This window comes from Mustelus asterias, chromosome 28, assembly GCF_964213995.1.
Source record: "Mustelus asterias chromosome 28, sMusAst1.hap1.1, whole genome shotgun sequence".
Taxonomy (NCBI): domain Eukaryota; kingdom Metazoa; phylum Chordata; class Chondrichthyes; order Carcharhiniformes; family Triakidae; genus Mustelus; species Mustelus asterias.
In genome coordinates this window covers 20,642,525-20,663,588 of record NC_135828.1, presented here as the reverse complement: position 1 = coordinate 20,663,588, position 21,064 = coordinate 20,642,525, and the positions used below count along the sequence as shown (strand labels likewise).

Genomic DNA, 21,064 nt, shown 5'->3' with positions numbered 1-21,064 from the left:
TAATGAGGGAGCGGTTAAAATCTGGTATGCACTGCCTGAACGTATAGTGGAGGCAGGTTCGACCGAAGCAATCAAAAAGGAAATAGGCTGTTATCTGAAGAGGGAGAACGTGCTGGATTATGGGAAGATGGGGGGAGAATGGCACTAAGTGAAATGCTCATTCAGAGAGTCCGTACAGACATGATGGACCAAATGGCTTCTTTCTACACTGTAGCAATTCCGTGATATGTAGTTTACGGAGAGCCAGGAGTCATTACAGCACAGAAATCTCATCAAAGATAATTTGCCTACACTGAATGAAGAATTTATTGCTTTGCAATCACTCCTAAATAAACATAATTTAAATAATGCCAGTTAATCGCCTGTGGCACCGCTCAGAGACCACTAAAAAAATGTTCCCCCTTTCCCGCAGATGTCCTTCATTCTTCCTCCTCAGCTTTTTTCCATGTCAATCTCTCTCTCGCTTTTCAGCCTGTCTTCCATTCAATTTATTTCTCTCGGTCGCTCTATTTGCCGTTGGCTGAAATTTTCCATCCTCGATCGCGACTGGGATTTTCCGGTGCCGCTGAAAGTGAATAGAAAATTGGCGGGAATGCCAAATTTTCTATACTCGCTCACGACGGGTCCCATCATGCGCAAGACCAGAGAATCCCACCCATTGACTCTTTCCCTCAATCTTTGTTTATGATAGTTTCCTGCATTGTCAGACTTTTCCACATTCCTTTCAATCTCTATATTAGCTCTTATACATATGGAATTTAAATTCAATTAGTAAATCTGGAATATAAAACTAGTCTCAGTCATGGTGACCATGTCTTATGGCAGCTATCATTGATTGCCATACAAACCCATCTGGTTCATTAATGCCCTTTAGGGAGGGAAATCTGTTGTCCTTATCCTGGTCTGGCCTACATGTGACTCCGGATCCACAGCAATGTGGTTGACTCTTAATTGCCCTCTGCAATGGCTGAGAATTCTGTCCAAGAGCAATTAGGACGTGACAACAAATGCTGGCCTTGCCAACGATGCCCACATTCCATCGAAAAATAAAAACAAAGCAAGTTGCTTTGCTGAAATACTAAATGTTCATCATGCTATTCCCCACATGGACTCGGTTGAAAGCCCTCTTGCCACAATATCAGTGTGGTTTAGCTCAGGCTTGTCCAATGTGGAGCCCAAGGGTTAAATGTGACCCTGGAAGCTCCTCTAAGCAGCTTCCGGAGCCAGTCTACAAAAGGCAAGGCAAACATGCAAGTTTGAATGGAAGAATAAACATAGAGCTGCTCCTCCAATCACAGGCTGATTCTTTCCCATGTTTGCTACTGATAGACTCACTAGAAACAAACTGAGATTGGAGGAGCAGCAAAAGTCAGCGGCAGTGAGTTCAGAGCTTAGGGATAGGAAGTGTGTGTGAGGGAACGTGTGTGTGAGAGAGTGTGAGAGTGTGTGAAAGTTGTGAGAGAATATGAGACAACGGGCCCGATTTTACCAAAACTTCGCGCCCGATCGCGGTAAAGTTGGGCGTCGGGCTTTTAACGCGGTGCGCACCCGATTCCTAGCAGAGCGCGGCTTTACCAACACCCGATTCGGGCGTGGGCCGGGCCCGTGCCCGGATCGGGCGGCCCGCCGATTTAAATGCATTTGCATGCATTTAAATTGACTTAATGAAGCGCGCGCCCAACTCTACCACCAAATCCCACTTTACCACCGTGCTGCCCAATCTGTGTCCGCATTTTTAACGACCTGGTAAATAAAAGTCAGAAGCCGGCGCTTCCTCAGTGAGGGTTGGCGAGGAGGTAGGTGCGTTGCATTCGGAGGCTCCCCGGTACTTACGTGCGTTTTGAGTCGCGGCCATTCTGCTGTCCCGGGCCCGTGGAGTCTCTGCGAGTGTGTGGGGGGAAGGAGGGGCTGTTGCTGTGTACGAACTCCGATGTCCGTGTGGCAGCACGGACCTCGGGTCCTGCAGTGCAGCTCACTTCAGGCTGAAGATGTGCACACAGTGCAGATAGCACTGCTGCAGCCTTCCAATGTTACCAGGGGCTGTGACTGTGTGCTGCATGTGGCTGGGGGGCATGGGGGGAGGGGCTGTGATTGTGTGCAGCATGTAGCTGGGGGGGCCGGGGGGCATGGGGGGGCGGTGACTGATGATGGGTCTCCGGTTGGGGGAGGGGAGGATGGGGGGACAGATGGACTTGGGAGAATCTTGCAAACTGCAAAAAATGTAGCATCCTCTTTGTGCTGCCTAATTATCTATGAGAAACTACAGTGTCCTAGTGAGCAAGTAGTGACCTGTATAATACATTTGTGATCTGTAACTGGATTGTCGATGCTCAAATGTTCAGAGTCCTGTGGTGAACTTGGCAGAATTGTCCCCGTGGTGGAACTTGGTTGGAAATAAGATTCAAGGAGATTACTAAATCTGGGAAACCAACCATAGTGAAAAGAAGCTTGCATTGGCAACTCTTCTGTCACATGCCATGGCAGATGTGGCCCCTACTTATGAATGTGACTTGCATGGGCAACGTTGGGTGCAGCTACTCTGCCTCTGGAGCAGCCTTGGATCCTTTGTCATCTTGTTTTCATCTGAACATTGCACAGAATTAGAGGAATCCCCTTTGGAAGATAATGTCAAAGTTATAATCGCAGGGACTAAAAACCTGACAGTCACAAATCTGGGATAATATTTCAAAATGTATATCCCCCCATCCATGTTCTGGAATATTATCCCAGATTTGTGACTGTCAGGTTTTTAGTCCCTGCGATTATAACTTTGACATTATCTTCCAAAGGAGATTCCTCTAATTCTGTGCAATGTTCAGATGAAAACAAGATGACAAAGGGTCCAAGGCTGCTCCAGAGGCAGAGTAGCTGCACCCAACGTTGCCCATGCAAGTCACATTCATGAGTAGGGGCACATCTGCCATGGCATGTGACAGAAGAGTTGCCAATACAAGCTTCTTTTCACAATGGTTGGTTTCCCAGATGTAGTAATCTCCTTGAATCTTATTTCCAACCAAGTTCCACCACGGGGACAATTCTACCAAGTTCACCACAGGACTCTGAACATTTGAGCATCGACAATCCAGTTACAGATCACAAATGTATTATACAGGTCACTAATTGCTCACTAGGACACTGTAGTTTAATTACCTTTCTCATAGATAATGAGGCAGCACAAAGAGGATGCTTCATTATTTGCAGTTTGCAAGATTCCCCCAAGTCCATCCGTCCCCCCCTCTCTGCTGTTTTGTATTTCGCGCCCGGGCACGCTGCTTCGGATTTTTTTCGAACTGCGCATGCGCAGTTCACAACTCAGATCGGTTCGCCAGCGCTAAGCACCGCCGACAGCGCGCATCGGGCCAGAGCCAGCAAAATGCGTATGGGCGCGCTGCAAAGAGGATTCCAGGCTCAGATCCGTATTACGCCCGGATCCCGCCCTTAGGCTCCGATTGGCAAAATCGGGCCCAACATGTGTGAGAGTGTGAGAAAGAGAGAGTGTGTGTGTGTGTGTGTGTGTGTGTGTGTGTGTTTGAGAGAACATATGTGTGAGAGTGTGAGAAAGTGTGTGAGTGTGAGAGAGTGTGAGAAAGTGTAAGTATGTGTGAGAGAACTTGTGTGTGCGAGTGTGTGCGTGAGAGTGTGTGAGAGTGAACGTGTGTGTGAGAGAGTGTGAGTGAGAGATCGTGTATGTGAGAGCATGAGAGAAAGTGTGTCTGAGAGAACATGTGAGAGCATTTGTATGTGAGAACGTATGAGGGTGTGTGAAAAAGTGTGTGAGAGTATGAGAGAATGTGTATGCGTGTGAGAGAAGGTGTGTGTGAAAGCATGTGAGAGTGTGAAAAAATGTGAGAGTATGAGAGTACATATGACAGAGTGTGAGACAGTGTGTGTGAAGGACTGTGTGAAAGAGTGTGTATGCGTGTGGGTGTGTGTGTGAGAGCGCCTAGCAGAGCATCTGTGGGACAGAGTGTGTAAGGCAGAGCGCGTGGGAGAGCACACGAGAGCAGTTGTGAGACAGTGCGTGAGAGCGTGTGGGAGACAGCACGTGAGAGAGAGGTGTGTGATAAAGTGTGAAAGACTGTGGGAGAGCATATGGGAGAGAGCGCATGAGAGAGTGTGTGAGTATGAAAGAGTGTGTGAGAGTGCATGACAGAGCATGTGTGGGAGAGCGTGTGGGAGAGCGTGTGGGAAAACGTGTGGGAGAATGTATGGGAGAACGTATGGGAGAGAGCGCATGAGACAGTGTGTGAGAGAGTGCATGAGAGAGCGTGTGGGAGAGAGCGTGTGGGAGAGAGCGTGTGGGAGAGAGCGTGTGGGAGAGAGCTTGTGGGAGCGAGCGTGTGGGAGAGAGCTTGTGGGAGCGAGCGTGTGGGAGAGAGCTTGTGGGAGCGAGCGTGTGGGAGAGAGCTTGTGGGAGCGAGCGTGTGGGAGAGAGCTTGTGGGAGCGAGCGTGTGGAAGAGAGTGTGTGGGAGGGTGTGTGGGAGGGTGTGTGGGAGAGGGTGTGGGATAGGACGTGGAAGAGTGTGCATGTGAGAGAGAGTGTGTGTGAGAGAGCATGTGACAGAGAGGTGTCTAAGAAAGAGTGTGAGAGAAACTTAATCTTTACAAAATTTGCTCATCAGCCCCCCGCAGTGAGAAAAATTTTGAAATGTGGCCCCCCACACGCAAAAAGATTGGACAAGCCTGACCTTACGTCAAATTCCGGGACTTAGATACAAATTGTGCTGACACTTCGAAGACTCCAATGCAGTTCTGAGTGACTCTGCTATAAGCAAACATTAAACCAAGATCCATGGGTGGAATTTAATGAGTGCAACGGGAATCTCGCCTCCCAGTTGGAGAACCAGTGAGAAGCCGGTGTCGTTTCTCTCTGGAAGCCTGATGCAGTTATGACATAGTAAGTCACCTACCTGACAGTGTCAGGTCTTCACTCGATAAAGGGCCTAGTAAGGCAGAAATCCTATTCAGAAGCCAGCAATTCCCCAGCCCAGGCAATGCCAGCAGTAGGGGTGGCCACTGCTGGTATTGCAGTCAGGGAATGATGATGGATCCCTCAATAAAGAGTTTGGATGAGGTAGGGTCTCAGAGGGGAGGTTGTCAGTGAGTAGGCGGCGGTGGGAGAGGGGGGGGGGGGTGCTTTCAGCAAGCTCCTACCCCCTTCTGATGCCAGGTCCGTCAATCAAGCACAACGTGAACCAGGCATCCCACCCGTAGATCAAGAACTAAGTGAATAGCTGTAATTCCATAAATGGAGCAGAGTGCAAACTAATGAGCCTTATGAACGGAAAACCTAAAGGAAGATGTTGGACAGATGTGCATGTGTGAGGTAATGGGTGGGTTTCATGATATTTTTCTTTTACAGAACATTTTAATTTTGTATGGGCTTTCAGGTTGGTATGATTTCTGTCATTGCAAATGGTACATATGGTTACCACGTGAAGCACAGTTTACATGAAACAAGTCAGGGAATGCGCTGGAATACCTAAGGGATTCCCATATTCTCTCGATCACACCTCACACAAACACAGCAGAGGCCAAAGCTTTAAACAAAAATGGCAGTCGGTGGTGTTAAAAGTAACAACGGGAGGCAAAAAGACATATGCATGATGTACAAAGCAGCCAAACAAATACTTATGGCACATAAATTGTGGTGGGAGAGAGTGAGAATCTATTAATGTGGCAACCCCTTCTTGACAGAGGGTAAGAGACATGCTTTGGAACAGGTTTTCATAGAATCATAGAATCCCTACAGTGCAAAAGGAGGCCATTCAGTCCATTGAACCTGCACCGACAACAATCCCACCCAGGCCTTACCCCATAACCCCACATATTTACCCTGCTAATCCCCTGACAATAAGGGGCAATTTAGGATGGCCAATCCACCTAACCCACACAACTATGGAGTGGGAACACCTGGAGGAAACCCACGCAGACACGGGGAGAACGTGCAAACTCCACAAGACAGTCACCCAAGGCCAGAATTGATCCCAGGTCCCTGGCACTGTGAGGCAACAGTGCTGACCATGGTGCCACCCCAGCAGTTTTCTCCAACAAGTAATAAGAGGTCTTCAGAGGACTGCAATGCAATCTCTATGTGTGCCCATCAAGAAATGAGGGAGCAGAGAGAGCCTGGTGTTCTAATAAACCTGTAATACTTAACAATAAAAATGCAAATTTAATTACTTTTTCACCATAACTTAATGGCCTTGTGGATATATTCTATACTGAATAAATCAGTACATTTTTAACCATTGTAGCCTACACTACAGGAAATCTGCTGAGATACATTAAGGCTCCAGTTTTGTGAAGCCAGTACAGGTTAACAAAATTGGGCGTGAGCCCATCAGAACCGGATAATACTTCACAATTAGTAATAATTATTCATTTTTAATTAGTAGCGGGATGAAGGGTCATGGGAAGCGGGCAGGAAGGTGGAGGTGAGGCCAAGATGAGATCAGCCATGATCATGTTGAATGGCAGAGCAGGCTCGAGGGACCGAATTGCCTTCTCCCACTCCTAGTTCTCATGTTCTTACATAGGTTCAGAAGGAAAAAAAGAAAAAGACAGGGTGCTAAACATTGTGTCAGATTTTTATATTTTGTAAGCTACAGAGTTACACTAGCAATCTTTTTCATTTATTTATGCTGGTAAGTCAAAAACAATCTCTCATGTTAATATATTTACTTCAACAACTATGAAAAATATTTATGCTCCTCCGGTAGTCAGGGAAAACACAATTTATTTTCCAGGAACCAATCAAAATAAGCTTAATTCACTGCCATTTGGGAGCTGTTTTGCAAAATCTTTCCAATTCTTTGCACTGGAGAAATATATTTCAGCCCCTCTATTTTCAAAAACTTCCCATTGCAAGAGTGTAGCCTGACCAAAAATGAGCAACCAAGGATCATCTGCTGGTATATTAAAATGTTCTGGACGTATGCATTTTGTGTCTCAGGTGGTAGTTGTCACATGTTTTGTTTGCAAATTTTGCTTCACATCATATCAAAGTTGCTCAAATTCCATTTTGAGAAACCAACAAATTTTAACTGAAGAAGTAGAATTCTTTGCGAATGCTTTTGGGTACTATCTCGAACACGCATTGGAAATCTTGCAAAACTGAGACTAAAGGCAGGATTTTCATAGAATCACAGAATCCATACAATGCAGAAGGAGGCCATCTGGCCCATTGAGGCTGTACTGAGCACAATCCTCCCCAGGCTGTATTCCCGTAACCCCACATGTTTACCCTGCCAATCCCCCTGACGCTAAGGGGCAATTTAGCATGGCCAATCAACCTAATTGCACATCTTTGGACTGTGGGAGGAAACCGGAGCACCCGGAGGAAACCCACTCAGACACTGGGAGAACATGCAAACTTCACATAGACAGTGACCCGAGGCTGGAATAGAACCCGGGTCCCTGGCGCAGTGAAGCAGCAGTGTTGACCACTGTGCCATCGTGCTGCCCTGCGTGTTTTGCAGTGGCGGAGTCGGCTTGCCATTGGCCACTAGTGGAATCCTTTGTCCCATTGATGTTCAATGGCATTTTGCATGGCTGGCTGGTCCCACTACCAGGGAACCAGCTGGGAGCGGGGGGTCACCTTCAGCAAGGGTTGTAAAATCTAAGGCTTGTATTGTAATAAAGAATTTTTAAAAATATAATGGTTACAAACAAGTACAGTAGCACTTTCTATTTCAGTGCCAGAGTGGATATTTGACAGTAAATGAGACATCACGCACTGTTACGGCTGAAATGGACAATCCTAACTTTCTGTGGCAAGTTTAGTTCATAACTACAATGCAAAAACAGCAGTTTAACACAATAGAATGACGAGGCAGCCAATGAGATGCCGTTTTTTGATACTGTGACAACTTTTGTTCTGGAAGCAGTACAGCAAGGAAAATTTGTAATTTCTTTGAAATGTCTGTGGGACCTATAAATGTTTTTATGAAGGTTTGAAAAGAGTTTGCATCAATTGTAAAGGGATCAATCATAATTTTCTTAGACCATAAGAATTGTTGGCCCATGTGACATTACGATCCTAGACCTGGAAGCAGTATCGACAGGAAAAAAGTTACCATATGAAAGCCATGTGGCTGGCAGTCACAGAGCAGACTGACAAAGAAGTTCCTTCTGTGAAGAAAATAGGAGAGTTGGAGGCAGAAGGCGATCAGCACACAAATACAGAAACAAAGATAAAGTAGACAGGGACAGAAGGTGGAACACTGAATTATTGTGAAGAAACAAAGCAAATCTCTCTTAGGAAGAGGTCAAATTTTTCTGTTTGGCAGAAATTAAGAAAAGAGCTTCTTGAGGCCCTGTATGAGTTGGTTAAGAAGGTCTAAAACTTGGGAAGCTATGTGTAAAAAGTCTTCAGAGGCAGAAGCCCCTTCATTAAATTCCCTTTATTCACAAACTCTAACAGCAATACACAGAGTGCTAATAGCAGTCCATCTCCAGGGGTGCCAGAGGAACTGACACTCTCAGTTAAGTACAAGGCAAAGACTCCCTGATTGGCCCATCGATTGGATCCTTACTCAGGAAGCTCATACCCCAATAGGCCAACCTCTAAGGCCTGATTGAAGTCATTACACTATGTGAATAAGGTGGAGACTCTAAATAGCTGGGTGTTATACCAGAAGTGGCCAAGCCATGAACAGGTATTATCTGTTGGTCGGTTAGCAACAGAGCTGTCATGACCCAATAGAAAGAAGCTTTGTAGAAGTGTGCTTTGCTGCTGATAATCATACCCATGAAACTTAGAAGTGAAAGCTGTTGTTAGTACTGCTGACCTACCCTGTGTGAATAAAGAGCTGCTTACTGTGGAACCCTGTAGCCATGATATGGAGATGCCGGCGTTGGACTGGGGTAAGCACAGTAAGAAGTCTCACAACACCAGGTTAAAGTCCAACAGGTTTATTTGGCAGCACAAGCTTTGATGTCTGTGTCGATAAGCTAGTGCTGCCAAATAAACCTGTTGGACTTCAACCCGGTGTTGTGAGAACCCTGCAGCCACAGAGTGCCACAGATCTGCGGGAAGTAATGCAAATGTTTACAGTTGTGTAAGACTTATCTTTGCTGTATCAATTATTTAAAGTGAAATTTACCTTTTCATTTGAAGTATCATTTCCTTGTTGAATATGTTTCATTTAATGTTGATTGTGATTCGTATAAAAGTAAAGGTTACAAAAGGTGAAATCTTGTTGGTATGGGAGTCATTCAATAAATTTGATTAGTTGAGTTTATAGTTTCCCCACGGGGATTGTATCAGAAGCTAACAGTGGAGTGGGACATCTTGGACAGCAACTTCAAGATTTTCACATTCAAATGCACATTTATCGTCTCCTGAAGCCGTTGAATGATGTAAATTAAGGTGAGCACTGGTCATCTCACTATCATTTCGAAAAATAAAATTCTAGTTCATCATGAACACAGCATGTCATTTTTAGTAGTGAAAAATCTTGAACATCAAGGTTGATCCAATCAATGAATCGAACTAAAAATATTTGAAGGTTAACACTCTATTCTTGGCATGTGTGGATCGACAAGCCAACCATAAATGTTATTGTAATCTCCATCAGTTCCTCCTCTTGTTCATGCAAGGACTCAAGTAACATATTTGGTAAACTTTATTCTCAAACCAGAAAAATAATAACTCCTATATTTGAAAAGTTTTTAAATTGGCATAATGCATAGAGTAGCAAATTAAACGTGTGTAGGCTTAAGGTATTATGAACGAGCATTTTCTTCATGGACTGCACTGAGAGAAAATCCTGAAGGCTCAAATACCCTTATTACAGCCAGCAGACATATTTTGGTTCTTCATTCAATTGACCATTCAACATATGTAACCACAGACATTCAATATGTGAACAAATCTCCACAGGCTTCCCTTGCTCAGCTGTTGTAACTTTGCAGTAATTCACATTTGACTAGTTTGCGGTCAGAAACAAGAATTCATAGAATCCCTACAGTGCAGAAGGAGGCCATTCAGCCCATCGAGTCTGCACTAACTCCCTGAAAGAGCATTTTACCCAGTCCCTTTCCCCCACTCTATCCCCACAACTTCACCATGGCTAATCCATCTAACCTACACATCTTTGGAGTGTGGGAGGAAACCGGAGCACTCAGAGGAAACCCACGCAGATACAGTGAGAATGTACAAACTCCATACAGACAGTCACCCAAGGCCGGAATTGAACCTGGGTTCCTGGCGCTGTGAGGCAGCATTGCTAACCACTGTGCCACCCCAAAATAATAACTCTGGCTAATTTATTTTGCCCTCCTTATCCCAGGAACACTGAGGCTAATGATAGCTCCTTGATCTTGAAATGCTCAACAACAGAAACTTGGATTTATGTAGCGCTCTTACAGAAAAAAATCCCAAGGCATTTCACAAAGGTACAGCTAGAAAGCTGGACACTGAGGCAAAGAAGGCAATGTTGCGATATTGATTAAAGAGTTGAGTTTTGGAGTAGGTCTTAAAGGGGGATGGAAACTTACACTATGTGGCATACAAGCCGAAGATATGAGAAGATCCATTTCAATTTCTGAAGGGGAAGTACGGTCCATTGAAGTCTGACTGGAAATATATATTTGGGCCTCCACTCTGCTTAGTTCTCAACGTTCCCATGCTGTATGGAGCCACATTTCACTGGCTGAAAGCCACACACTTCCTTCCAAGAGTGAGTCCCATTTGGATTCATTTGTATATCACCTAATAGCTCATTAAAAGCAACACTCTTGCTGAGGGAGAGTCAAGAAAATCAGACTTTTAGAGCGTCCGCTTACAAGCAATAGGAAAGACTATACAAACCCGCCTCCCAATCCATTCCACCAACCCAAATCACGTACTCCTCACCAGGCATCCCCCTCCCCCACCCTTCCACCCTAGCCCATGCAAGAAGGCTGACCTTGAAAGTTTTACATATTTTCAGAGGTCCCAGCAATTTCCCTGCCTGGGATCCATACTTCAGCCTAAAGCCAGCCATGTGGTATCCGGTGTGCCTCACTTCACAGAGCATGTAGAAGCAGTAGTGTAGTGGCATTGTCTCTGGACTAGTAATCCAGAGATCCTGGGTCATGCTCTGGGAACCTGGGTTCAAATCCCACCACAGCAGATGGTGAAATTTGAATGCAATAAAAAAACCTGGATTAAAGGCAAGCGAGGACCATGAGACCGTTGTCCATTGTTGTAAAAACCCATCTGATTGACTAATGCCCTTCATGGAAGGAAATGTGTCATCCTTACCTGGTTTGGCTGCAGGTGACTTCAGACCTGCCGCAATGTGATTGACTCTTAAATGCCCTCTGAAATGACCTAGCAAACCACTCAGTTCAAGGGCAATTAGAGATGGAAAATAAATGCTGGCTCAGCCAGTGCCGCCCACATCCCCTGAATGAATTTTTAAAAAATCCACCACAAATATCCTTGGTCCCAACTGAGTCAGTGGTGCAGAGATTCCCTGAAGACATATATATTCGAAATGTCAAGTTACACTCCCACCCCTTTAAGAACAAGTTGAGACTGGTGTGGACCACATGCAACTTGGTCTCCACAGTGTTTGGGAGTCCCCCCCAGTCTCCTTGCAGAATTATACATAGTAGGAGGCTAGCTGAACACCAGGGAAATTTCAGACCCATCGGCTGGAATTTTCCCATCCCACCCGCCACGGGAATCGTAGCGAGCGGGGCACGGACCATACAAAGATCCGTGGATCGTGCGTGGGATTTTATGATTTTGGGATGAGCGAGGCCATAAAATCCCGCCTAGCATCTGTAAACAAATACAGGCAATAGTGCTTCAATAATACAGAACTAATTAATCAGTCGATTAATTAATAATAAAATTGTAAGTATAAAATTATAATTCTAAGGGGAATTATAAAATTGAATGTCAAATTTTATGCACATTTAACAGTTAGATAACTAATTTATTGGATTTTAAACTTTAAACATTTCCTATTTCCCGGCCAGCTAGATAGGATATTGCTACACAGGAAGAGCAAAGGGTGTGAGCTCAGTGAATCCTTTCTTTGTGCTGTCTGGCTTATATGCAGCTTCCAAGAAACACAAGCTAAAAACGGCCAGTTTCTCATACCCTGATGCTAAACCCAACTTGCTTTCTCACAGGAATCATAATCCCTGCCATTTACACACACAGAAACATTTAACAAGCTGAGGTCGATTCGGTCATACGCTCCAAAACCATCTGACACATATGATAATAGAAAGGAAAAATGCTGGAAGTATGCAGCAAGTTGGTCAAGCTCAGATAGAAAAAGACAGGTTAACATTTCAGCAAAGAGGTATTAACCTGGTGAACCGCGGTGTATTTTCAGGAGTTTGGCTTCATTTCAGATTTCCAGGGTTGCCTTTTTTTTTAAAATCACAGACTTCAGCAACTTTCCTCTTCAAAATCGAAGAATGAGCAGTTTTACTCGAAAGTATTTCTGGATTTTTAACAATTCACTTTAACATGGCGGTGGCAAGGCAGGTTATTTCGGTGTGTCAGTGTCTTGTTTTAGATCCTGAGTCGCTCACAGTGCAGACGTCTCTCTTACTCAGAACCAGGATACATATTTGGGCAGTAGCGGTGTGATATTCTCAGTGTCAAATGCATATCTCTTACTCCGAGTACTGGAGTCTCTCTCTCTTCTACATAATCTTTACCTCCTTTTTAATCTAGGCCAACACATAGAGTCATAGAGGTTTACAGCATGGAAACAGGCCCTTTGACCCAACTTGTCCATGCCGCCCTTTTTTTTTAAACCCCTAAGCTAGTCCCAATTGCCCACATTTGGCCCATATCCCTCCATACCCATCTTACCCATGTAACTGTCTAAATGCTTTTTAAAAGACAAAATTGTACCTGCCTCTACTACTACCTCTGGCAGCTTGTTCCAGACACTCACCATCCTCTGTGTGAAAAAATTGCCCCTCTGGATACTTTTGTATCTCTCCCCTTTCACCTTAAACCTATGCCCTCTAGTTTTAGACTCCCCTACCTTTGGGAAAAGATACTGACTTTCTAGCTGATCTATGCCCCTCATTATTTTATAGACCTCTATAAGATCACCTCTCAGCCTTCTACGCTCCAGAGAAAAAAGTCCCAGTCTATCCAGCCTCTCCTTATAACTCAAACCATCAAGTCCCGGTAGCATCCTAGTAAATCTCTTCTGCACTCTTTCTAGTTTAATAATATCCTTTCTATATTAGGGTGACCAGAACTGTACACAGTTCTCCAGGGAAATACTGAAGGATTGCTTAGCATCCGACGTGTAGAACAGACTTTAAGCTGAGGCCCAGACTGATGATTCAGGAAAATGTTAAAGTCCCTTGGCACTGGTGTATCCATCATCAACTTTCCTCCCTCCACAAACATCACTCGACAGTTTAGCAGCTTTTATTTGATAAATAAAAGTGTTGGAAAAACCTAACAGGTCTGACAGCATCTGTGGAGAGAGAAACAGCATTTACAGTTCGAGTCCAATATGACTCTTCTGCGAGGACGTTCTGAAGAAGTCATATTAGACTCAAAACACTCACTCCGTTTTTCTCTCCACACGTGCTGCCAGACCTGCTGAGTTTTTTCAGCACTTTCTGGCTTTATTTCAGATCGCCAGCATCCGCATTACTTTGCTTTTGTTAACCCATTTTATTTCATTTTCTGCATTTTCTACCGAAGAACAGCAACTGAAATACAGACGGAATAGTATGTGAAGTACTTGTGAAATATTTTGGCGGGATGGAAATACTATGTCAATTGAAGTCCTCTTGTTTTCAGTAGCTCTCTTCAACATAGAATCCTTACAGTGCAGAGGGAGGCCATTCGGCCCATTGAGTCTGCACCATCTCTCTGACAGAGTATCTTACGCAGGTCCTCTGTTCTGCCCTATCCCCATAACCCCACACATTTACCATGGTGTGATGACTTCAGCCAAGCTAATGAGGTTGGCTTGCTAGAGTACGAACTGCCTGATGAGTCCGAACTGGTGGTTAAATCAGGGAGCCTTATGCTCCCTATTTAAAGCAGGCGTGTCAGACTCCCAGCCTGCATTCAGCAGGGAGCAACTGGAGAGCTGGCTGTGTACAGATGTATGGTGTAAATAAAGTAACTTGGTGACGGGACTTTCGCCTCCGTGGAGTTATTACACATGGCTAATCCATCTAACCTACACGACAATGCCAGTTATTTCCCCCAATCAGGATTGCTCTATCCCATTGCCAGTATCTCCCTCACTCAGTGCCAATGCATGTCTAACTCACTACATGGGTGTCTCACTCAAACGATAGACTCACTCATTCAGCACTGTGATCTTCTACTCATATGAACAAACAAATTAGGAGCAGGAGTAGGCCATTCAGCCCCTCAAACCTGCTCTGCCATTCAACAGAATTATGGCCGATCTGATTGTAGTCTCAACCCCATATTCCTGCCTCTCTCCGATAACCTTTCACCCCACCCCCTCCCGCTTATCAAAAAAACATCTAGCTCTGCCTTAAAAATATTCAAAGATTCTGCTTCCACTGCCTTTTAAGGAGGAGTGTTCCAATCCTCTGTAGAGGAGCCATAGGTTTAAGGTGACAGGGGAGAGATACAAAAGTGTCCAGAGGGGCAATTTTTTCACACAGCGGGTGGTGAGTGTCTGGAACAAGCTGCCAGAGGTAGTAGTAGAGGCGGGTATAATTTTATCTTTCAAAAAGCGTTTGGACAGTTACATGGGTAAGATGGGTATAGAGGGATATGGGCCAAGAGCGGGCATTTGGGACTAGCTTAGTGGTTAAAAACCAAAGGGCGGCATGGACAAGTTGGGCCGAAGGGCCTGTTTCCATGCTGTAAACCTCTATGACCCTATGATTCTAAAATTCTCCTCAACTGTTCACATTATACATTAATGATTTGGAAGAGGGAACTGAATGCATTATCCCCAAATTTGCAGATGATACCAAGTTGGGTGGGAGGGTGAGCTGTGAGGAGGATGCAGAGATGCTTCAGCATGATCTGGACAGGCTGAGTGTGTGGGCATATGCATGGCAGATGCAGTATAATGTGGATAAATGTCAGGTTATCCACTTTGGTAGCAATTAAAGGAAGACAGATTGAATGGGTGTAAATTGAGAGAGGTGGATAATCAGCAAGACCTTGGTGTCTTTGTGCATCAGTCGCTGAAAGTAAGCGCGCAGGTACAGCAGGCAGCAAAGAAGACAAATAGTATGTTAGCCTTCATAGCGAGAGGATTTGAGTGTAGGGATAGGGATGTTTTGCTGCAATTATATAGGGTGTTGGTGAGGCCACATCTGGAGTATTGTGTGCAGTTTTGGTGTCCTTAACTGAGGAAGGATGTCCTTGCTATTGAGGGAGTACAGCGAAGGTTTACCAGTCTGATTCCTGCGATGACAGATCTGTCATATGAGGGGAGACTAAGTCAGTTAGGATTATATTCAGTAGAGTTTAGAAGACTGAAAGGGGATCTCATAGAAATTTATAAAATTCTAACAGGGTTAGACAGGGTAGATTCAGAAAGAATGTTCTCAATGGTGGGGGAGTCCAGAACTAGAGGTCATAGTTTGAGGATAAGGGGTAAACCTTTTAGGACTGAGGTGAGGAGAAATTTCTTCACCCAGAGGGTGGTGAATTAGTGGAATTCACTGCCACAGAATGTAGTTGAGGCCAAAATGTTGTCTGATTTCAAGAAGAAATTAGATATAGCTCTAGGGGCTAAAGGGATGAAGGGATATGGGGGTAAGGGGAGATCAGGATATTGAATTCAATGATCAGTCATGATCAAAATGAATGGTGGAGCAGGCTCAAAGGGCCGAATGGCCTACTCCTGCTTCTAGTTTCTGTTTTTATATCCATCTTAAATGGGTGACTCTGTAGTTTTGAACAGTGACCCCTAGTTCTAGGTTCTCCCACAGGAGGAAACATCATAGAATCCCTACAGTGCTGAAGGAGGCCATTCGGCCCATTGAGCCGACACTGACAACAATCCCAGCTGAGCCCTTTCCCTTTAACCTCATGTATTTACCTTGCTAGTTCCCCTGACACTAAGGGATAACTTAGCTTGGCCAATCAACCTAACCTCATCCTCTCCACATCTACCCTGTCAAGACCCCTCAGGATCTAAAAGGTTTCAATTAAGAGGCTTCTTACTCTTCCAGATCATAAGATTTAGGAGCAGAATTAGGCCATTCGGCCCATCAAGTTTGCTCTGCCATTCAATCATGACTGATATGTTTCTCCTGCCTTTTCCCTGTAACCTTTGATCCCCATACCAATCAAGAACCTATCTATCTCTGTCTTAAGTACACTCAATGAATTGGCCTCCACAGCCTAAACTCCAACTTCTAAACTCCAACGGATCCAAGACTAGCCTGTCCCACCTTTCTTCATAAGACGATCCGCCCGTTCCAGGTATCAGTCTCGTAAACCTTCTCTGAACCGCACTCAGGGCAGGATTTTCCAGCCGCCCTCACTCCAAAACTGGAAAATCCCACCCGAGGTCAATGGATCTTTGCATGTCCCCCCTCACCCCCCAACTCCCCTGCCTACTACGATTCCCGTGACGGGCGGGATAGGACAATTCCCCCCTCAGTGTCTATTTCTTTCTTATTCAATTCCTCTCTCTCAGTCAGTGATAGGATTTTTGCTCAAATATTGCCAGTGTGAGATTCCTATCTTCTCACTGCCAATGTGTCTGTCATTCAGTGTCTCTGTCAGTGCTTCTCTCATTCATAATGAGCACCAGACACTCTTGATCAGTTAGAAGAGTTCACACGCATTGCCTTGCCCCAGCCACTCTGTTACTGACAAATCTATTACCCATGGGTTGATATATTGCAGTCCATGCCAGCATCTCTCACCAACTGAGTGCATCTAGCCCAGTGCCTCACTGGCTACATGTAGCCCACCCAGTGCCGATCTCTCTCACCTACTGACTGGGTGCATCTAGCCCAGTGCCTCTATCTCTTACCCACTGGGTGCATCCAGTGCTAGTATCTTTCACCCACTGACTTGTAACTCACCCATTGCCATTATCTCTCACCCACTGGCTTCACGAATCCAGCCCAGTGTCATTATCACTCACCCACTGGCTGGATGTATGCAGTCTAGTGCCAGCCACCCACTGGGTGTATCTAATTGAGTGCCAGTCACACCCACTGGCTGTGTGTCTCCAATCCAATCCATTCCATCCACAGTTCAGCGCCAGTGTCTCCCACATACTGAATGAACCTAGCCCAGTGCCAGTGTATTTCACCCATGGGGTGAATCCAGCTCAGTGTCAGTGTCTCCCATGCACTGGGTGAATTCAGCCTAGTGCCACAGTCTTTTACCCAGTGGGTGAACCCAGTCCAGTGCCTTTCACCCACTTGGTGAACCCAGTCCCGTGCCACTGGGTGAATCCAATCCAGTGCCAATGTCTTTCCTCCATGAGGTGAACCCAGCCCTGTGCCAGTGTCTTTCCCCCACTGGGTGAACCCAGCCCAGTGCCAGTGTCTTTCCCCCACTGGGTGAACCCAGCCCAGTGCCAGTGTCTTTTCCTCACTGGATGAACCCAGCCCTGTGCCAGTGTCTTTCCCCCACTGGGTGAACCCAGCCCAGTGCCAGTGTATTGCCCTCACTGGATGAACCCAGTGCCAGTGCCTTTCCCTCACTGGGCAAACCCAGTGCCAGTGTCTTTCCCCCAATGGTGAACCCAGCCCAGTGCCAGTGTCTTTCCCCCAGTGGGTGAACCCAGTCCAGTGCCAGTGTCTTTCCCCCAGTGGGTGAACCCAGCCCAGTGCCAGTGAGTTTTCCTCACTGGATGAACCCAGCCCTGTGCCAGTGTCTTTCCCCCACTGGGTGAACCCAGCCCAGTGCCAGTGTATTGCCTTCACTGGATGAACCCAGTGCCAGTGCCTTTCCCTCACTGGGCAAACTCAGTGCCAGTGTCTTTCCCTCACTGGATGAACCCAGCCTAGTACCAGTGTTGTTCCTCCATTGGGTGAACCCAGCCCAGTGCCAGTGTCCTTCCCTCACTGGGAGAAACCCAGCCCAGTAGTGTCTTTCCCCCACTGGGCGAACCCAGCCCAATGCCATTGTCTTTCTCTCACTGGGTAAACCCAATCCAATGCCATTCTCTCACTGGCTGAACCCAGTACCAGTGTCTTTCTCTCACTGGGTGAACCCAGTGCCAGTGTCTCTTTCTCACTGGGTGAACCCAGTGCCAGTGTCTTTCCTTCATTGGGAGAAATCCAGCCCAGTGCCAGTGTCTTTCCCCCACTGGGTGAACCCAGCCCAGTGCCAGTGTCGTTCCCCCAGTGGGTGAACCCAGCCCAGTGCCAGTGTCTTTCCCCCAGTGGGTGAACCCAGTCCAGTGCCAATGTCTTTCCCCCAGTGGGTGAACCCAGCCCAGTGCCAGTGTCTTTTCCTCACTGGATGAACCCAGCCCTGTGCCAGTGTCTTTCCCCCACTGGGTGAACCCAGCCCAGTGCCAGTGTATTGCCTTCACTGGATGAACCCAGTGCCAGTGCCTTTCCCTCACTGGGCAAACCCAGTGCCAGTGTCTTTCCCTCACTGGATGAACCCAGCCTAGTACCAGTGTTGTTCCCCCATTGGGTGAACCCAGCCCAGTGCCAGTGTCCTTCCCTCACTGGGAGAAACCCAGCCCAGTAGTGTCTTTCCCCCACTGGGCAAACCCAGCCCAATGCCATTGTCTTTCTCTCACTGGCTGAACCCAGTACCAGTGTCTTTCTCTCACTGGCTGAACCCAGTACCAGTGTCTTTCTCTCACTGGGTGAACCCAGTGCCAGTGTCTCTTTCTCACTGGGTGAACCCAGTGCCAGTGTCTTTCCTTCATTGGGAGAAATCCAGCCCAGTGCCAGTGTCTTTCCCCCACTGGGAGAAACCCAGCCCAGTGCCTTTTCCCCACTGGGTGAACCCAGCTCAGTGTCTTTCTCTCACTGGATGAACCCAGTGCCAGTGTCTTTCTCTCACTGGGTGAACCCAGTGCCAGTGTCTTTCTCTCACTGGGTGAACCCAGTGCCAGTGTCTTTCCACCACTGGGAGAAACCCAGCCCAGTGCCAGTGTCTTTCCCCACTGGGTGAACCCAGCCCAGTGCCAATGTCTTTCCCCCACTGGGAGAAACCCAGCCCAGTGCCAGTGTCTTTCCCTCACTGGGAGAAACCCAGCCCAGTGCCTTTTCCCCACTGGGTGAACCCAGCCCAGTGTCTTTCTCTCACTGGATGAACCCAGTGTCAGTGTCTTTCTCTCACTGGGTGAACCCAGTGCCAGTGTCTTTCTCTCACTGGATGAACCCAGTGCCAGTGTCTTTCCACCACTGGGAGAAACCCAGCCCAGTGCCAGTGTCTTTCACCCACTGGGTGAACCAAGCCCAGTGCCAGTGTCTTTCTCTCACTGGGTGAACCCAATGCCAGTGTCTTTCCCCCACTGGGTGAGCCCAGCCCAGTGCCATTCTCTCACTGGATGAACCCAGTGCCAGTGTCTTTCCCTCACTGGGTGAACCCAGTGCCAGTCAGCTGAGGCTCTCAGGTGGGGGGGAGGGGCTGCGCTGGCAGAGGCGCGAGCCCTCAGCTGGGCTATTGGAAGGGGGGTGGCGGGGCGGCGAGACGCGGATAGTGCAACGCGGCGCGAGCCCTGCTCTCCGCCCCCCCGCGGCTCTAACGGCTGCTGCGCGAGCCGCCTTTCAAACTGGCAACCCCTGCCTCGAGCCCGGGGGACGGTTGAGCCTCCGGCGCGCGCTGCCGCGGCGGGGGGGGGGGGGGGGGGGAGAGAGACACACAGGCGGGTATAAAAGGCGGCGGAGGCTTCCGTTTGCCTCAGAGTCGTCGTGTCCCCTGAGTGGGGCGAGTGTGGCGACATTGAACAGCACAGCAGTCAAACTCATTGCAGAATTGGGGGGGGGGGAGAGAGGGGGGAAAAAACTTGCCAAAAGAAGAAAAACTCACAATTTTCATCCCCACATGCCTTTGTTTTGATTGCCTCAAGTAAACATGAGAGAAAAAATAACCTTTTGTCTTCACTTCTCCCGCCCCTCCACTTTGATTACATTTTCATCCCCAAAAAAGCAGCAGAAAGAAGATTCTTCCACACACGCACACAACACAGGTTCAGTTAGCAAAGCAAACACTGCCAGCATTTAGGGATCTCCACTTACTTGTCCAAAATAAAGTACAGGTCGAAAGCTCCGTGGCAGGATGTCTTGTCCTGCTCTTTGTCCTCTGCCACTTGGCCAAAAGTAGAGGAGCCGAGGAAGACGCCGAGGAGCAACAAAGCTCTGCAAAAGCCGCCTGCAAAGCTCGCCATTTTTCCCAGGGCGGCAAGAAAATAGTCATTCGATCCTCACCTCACTGGAGTCAAAAGAGCTCCCTCCCTCTCTCTTTAGCCCCCTATTGCTCCCTCACAAAATCCATCAATCCTTCCCCTTCACCAAGTTGAAGCTGCCTCGCCAGCAAATGTCCTTTTTTCCCCCCTCTTCAGTGCAGACTGCTGCTTCCTGAACCCCCCTCTCCTCTCCTCCCTCCTCCTAGCCACACAGAGGCTGGGACTGCAACTTAACCAGCCCCCTCATCATGTCCCCTTCCAGCAGCACTCAGCACATTTTCCACAGAGAGAGAGAGACACACAGACACAGAGAGAGAGAGAGAGAGAGAGGGTAGTGGGCAAGGGGAAGAAAATATAAGGGAAGAGGTGGGCAATGAGTGGAATTAATTCCAGTGCAATGCTTACTCCCACCACCCTCAAAAAAGCTGCAGCAATACCTAAAAATCATAAGGCACTCTCAGAAAGTGCTGTAAGCACATTCCTTAATATCTTTCAGAACGGCAGTTCATTATTCTCTTTTTTAAAAAGGGCACTGTGAGGCAAGGGTAGCAATGTTGGGAGTGTTTTAAAACCCACTTGGTGGATGACAAGTAGCAATAGTTCTCCAGAGGATTCTATGAAAGAGGAAGCTACTGCCAGAGTTAAAACATATACATATACAAGGGTGTTGTAAGCACCTTCCTTAATAGCTTTCAACACTGGAGTTTATTATTTTCTTTACAAAGGAGGCTGTGAG

The 21,064-nt window shown here is 46.9% G+C and overlaps 1 protein-coding gene across 1 annotated transcript in view; it reads right to left on the bottom strand.

Annotated features, from left to right (window-relative positions):
• Positions 1-20,691, bottom strand: part of antxr1d (ANTXR cell adhesion molecule 1d) — a 96,988-nt gene extending 76,297 nt beyond the window's left edge. The window contains exon 1 of the mRNA XM_078199646.1: positions 20,162-20,691. Within this exon, the coding sequence (XP_078055772.1) occupies positions 20,162-20,310 (149 nt within the window). The 5' untranslated portion in view covers positions 20,311-20,691. The remainder of the gene's footprint in view (positions 1-20,161) is intronic.
• Positions 20,692-21,064: the final 373 nt, after the last annotated feature.